We start from the raw sequence: 3,803 nt of genomic DNA on the forward strand, positions 1-3,803 counted from the left end.
GATATGGTATTTTAAGTGAAATAAGAAGAAAGGTAGTTAGCCTCGATATTTAAAGGACAATTTACTTAGATTATGTTCTTCTGAAGAATGGTTTGGATGATTTAAGAAGCATTGTGAAAAACAACATACCAAAAGTAAACAATGAAAGGAAAACAATCATGACAAGGATTGAGGAGATACCATAAAATAGTGAAGCCCCATATGCATGGATAGAGAAGCATTCAGGAATTTAGGAGGTTGCGAGAAGCATGACAAACTTTGCATAGTTCACAGAAAGAGAGTCATTTTGCTGGATGATCTAGTCGAGGAAAAGCAAATCTTGCAATCGAGTCAACTCAAAATTTTTAAAGAAATTTAGAAAAATAAAAAAAAAAGGACAAAAGTAGATCTACATTCTTTTTTTTTTTTCATTCATAAGTTAACAAATTGGCTTACATTGTCTCTATTTATACTATTGAGGTACATTCTTGTATAATTTGAATTGGATTTTTTTTTCGTTAAAAGATAATATAATTTTTTTGAAATAGATATAACCATGGGAAATAGTAGTATTGAAAGAGCTAAAATCTCAAAGGAGGTAAATCTCAACTTCCTTTTTTTTTTTTTTTTTGATTAAAAGGGAAGCAGTGGAGAACTACCACCCAACTTTTATTAAAAAAAAAGGTTATAAGAATGTACAAGATGAAAGAGACAATCTTATCTACAACCGACCAGTCTAATATTTTTCAAATAATTGGAACATACATTTGAATAAACTCTTTTTCGAAAAGAAAACTTTCATATCGATCAATCATTCTGAAACTTAAATAAAAGATTTTGGACTTGATCAATTAGGGCTCTTAGAGGGTGGTGGAATAATATAGAGCTTGAAGAATTATCTGATTTAAAAATAAAATATTTTTTTTGGATATTTTACTGGCAGAATATATTGATACATAAAACCCTAGTTAGTATTAGATTTCACCTTCTCTGGGAACAAGGGGCTTATAGGAGCTGGGATCCTCGTATGAATCGAGGATTATTAGTCTTTTGAGTTATATTTAGTAAAGTGTTTGGAGAGAGAGGAAGTATTTTTTGTCTTTCAAAAGTATTTTGGATGATTTTAGTATGTTTTGGGAAAAAAATAAGGAAGTTGTTTTAGCTCCGTACTAAGCAGCTAAAAGGGCCCACGGAGCTTCTCTTAGGAAAAAAAAAAAAGAAAAAAAGAAGAGAGAGAGAGAGAGATCGTGAAGCTTTTTTTTTTTGGCTTTATAAAATTTTACCTTTCATCCAAAATACTCGCGACAAAATCATAGAATTACAATTGTATCCTTACATAACAAAGCGCACGGAAAGAATCTAATCGTGCGAGCAGGAGAACGCACGAAGGCTCCCTCCCTTGCGTCGGTCTGCGCTGCTTTTCCAAGCTACCTCCTCTTCGCACGAAGTGCCCATAGTGTTCTCCGTCGGGCCCACCGAATAGATCAGATGGCAACCTGTGCTGTACCGTACGTACTGTTCTTTCTTATGCAATTCACCGCCATCATGCAATACACGGGCGGAGGCTGAGCCTTGTTCCACCATTCATCAATGCGGTTTCAAAAGTTTAATTAGATGGCATTAAATTTTACAATCTGGAACCTCTAGCAGGCACAGCAACTCCAGCCTCAGCCAACCATCGAACGGCTAATTTAAGAGGTCAAATATGCAGCTCATCTACCAGAAAAGTAGATAAATACGTAAACCAAGGCCATAGGAATTGCAGAATTATGACATAGTTCAAGCCTTACATCCCTTACATCACCTAAGATTTTCGCCATCAACTTTTTTTTTTTTTTTCTAAATTCATTAGAATTATCGATAACAAATATCGGCTTTTGATCTTTTTATTTGCTGATCAAGCCCTAAACCATGCAGTATTATTAATCTAAGGGTCAAAGACAAAAAGGACCAAAAATTCCGATAACCAGCTAGAAGGGCTTTTGATTGGCACAATCCAAATTGGACCCCACATCCACGTCTAGCAACTGGGCGTATCTCCTGTAGAAGCCGATCCGGTCGTTGACCCGGCTGTCGTCCGGAATTCCGCACTCCAGCCCACCATTTATTATGTTCGTCACCAGCCCGAACCCGGCGGTCCGGTTCGCCTCCAGGTCCGCCTCCGTGGGCCGGTAACGGCCCACCATCACGTCGTGGCACGACGGCTTCGGCTTCTGTTCCGTCATCCAGAACCATAACGCCGTCTTGAATGCGATCACCGAGTTATTTGCTACGATCTCCGGATTTTTCAGACCATCAAATCCCAAGGCCCGTCCAGCTGGCCCATAGTTGTAGTTCCTGCCAGGGTCCATTGTTTTGAGCTATACAATTAGAGCATATCAAATCCAACCAGTGTCAAGAGTGTCACAAGCTGTGGAAACTACCCTTCATCAGTTGGTCTATAGGTGTGGGTTTCAACTACTTAGTTCAGATAAATGAGTTCTCAATGGCAAACTTTTTTCGGGAGGTCAATTTATCTTACCATGAGAGTTGGATGGGTCCTCTTCCCTTGTAGGACTCGCCAGGATAGCAAGGCCATTGCTTGTTCGTGGAGTCGCAGTAGTTGCTCTGTGGGCTCACCTCTTCCTTGAAGCATAGACCCCAAGCATAAGGACCATCTGGTGCCGTTGCCCACCCTCCTAATAGGGACGCAAATTACCCACACAATGAATTAGATCATCATATATATCCACTTGTTCCCATGGATGAAGCTAGAAGCTTATATATATATGTATACAAGTACACATGCATGCATGCATGCATGTATGTATGAATCCAAGGTTGATGTATATACCTGTTGTCTCGTGGGAGATCTGAGCGAGAAATGCAGCAACCTCGCGCTTTCGGGTAGCTAAGTCCCCAGTGTTACCAAACCTTGGGAAGCATTTGGTTGCTTGAACAAAAGAGGAGTAGGTGTAAACCCTTTAGCAGGGCAGGCACTATCATCTTTGTGGAGAAATATAGAGTTGAAGAGCTCCTTGGAGACGATTGATAAGATATGGGGAGCATAAGGAACGTGGCGAGCCTCGGCATAGGAAATAAAGGGAAGAATATTGGAAGAAGAGAAGAAGAGGAGTAAGGATAAGATAAGAGGAGGAGAGCTAGAGCTGCTAATAATAGTAGAAGCCATGGCTTTGAAGGGATAAATGGCTTCTTCATGAGAGGGATGTATATATAACTCTCTCTTGCGCAATATTTTATCATAGTTTTTGTTGCATCAATTTTAGGCGTGCTGAAGAAAAGATGGAAATGACCAAAGGGCGTTGGAAGTAAACACCCAAAATGGGTGGTCGACTTTGACCATGATGTACGCGTTGACTTTTTCAAAGAGCCCAGATCAAGTTGGGCTCTGAGTGCCGATCCCACTACCTAGAAGGGCTCATGCATGGAAAACGGGATTCCAGAAGGCGACAGGAAAATCCCGGCGTAGTTGGAGCAAACGCACATCGAACGTGGAGTGCACGAACCTTGAGCTAATTAATTTGCCTCGGTTGTTTGACAATAATCACATAATGGCAATTCATTCTTGTATTATTATAGTAGCCTTCAATAACGGATCTGCTTTTTTATTTATTTATTTATTTATTTATTCATATCTTTGAAATATAAGAGCTAAGAACCTTGGGATACAATTTATCATTTAAAAGCCGAAATTAATGATGCTTAAGATGCTTGAGGATGTATCTTTACTACATTAGGAAGCAAACTTTCGATTGGAAGTTCAACTAGATCGTTGGACATCCAATTACATCCCTTTTTTATTAGAAAGTGAGTTGAGCTCAATT

General features: G+C 39.3%; 1 protein-coding gene across 1 annotated transcript; it reads right to left on the reverse strand.

Annotated features, from left to right (window-relative positions):
- Nucleotides 1-1,240: 1,240 nt before the first annotated feature.
- On the reverse strand, nt 1,241-3,163 carry CHI2 (chitinase 10). Its single transcript, XM_010911111.4, is given in 4 exon segments — nt 1,241-2,316; nt 2,501-2,657; nt 2,813-2,938; nt 2,941-3,163. Coding segments are annotated over 4 exon segments (858 nt in total). The 5' UTR covers nt 3,149-3,163; the 3' UTR covers nt 1,241-1,949.
- Nucleotides 3,164-3,803: the final 640 nt, after the last annotated feature.

This window comes from Elaeis guineensis, chromosome 1 (assembly GCF_000442705.2).
Source record: "Elaeis guineensis isolate ETL-2024a chromosome 1, EG11, whole genome shotgun sequence".
In the NCBI taxonomy this organism is placed as follows: Eukaryota; Viridiplantae; Streptophyta; class Magnoliopsida; order Arecales; family Arecaceae; genus Elaeis; species Elaeis guineensis.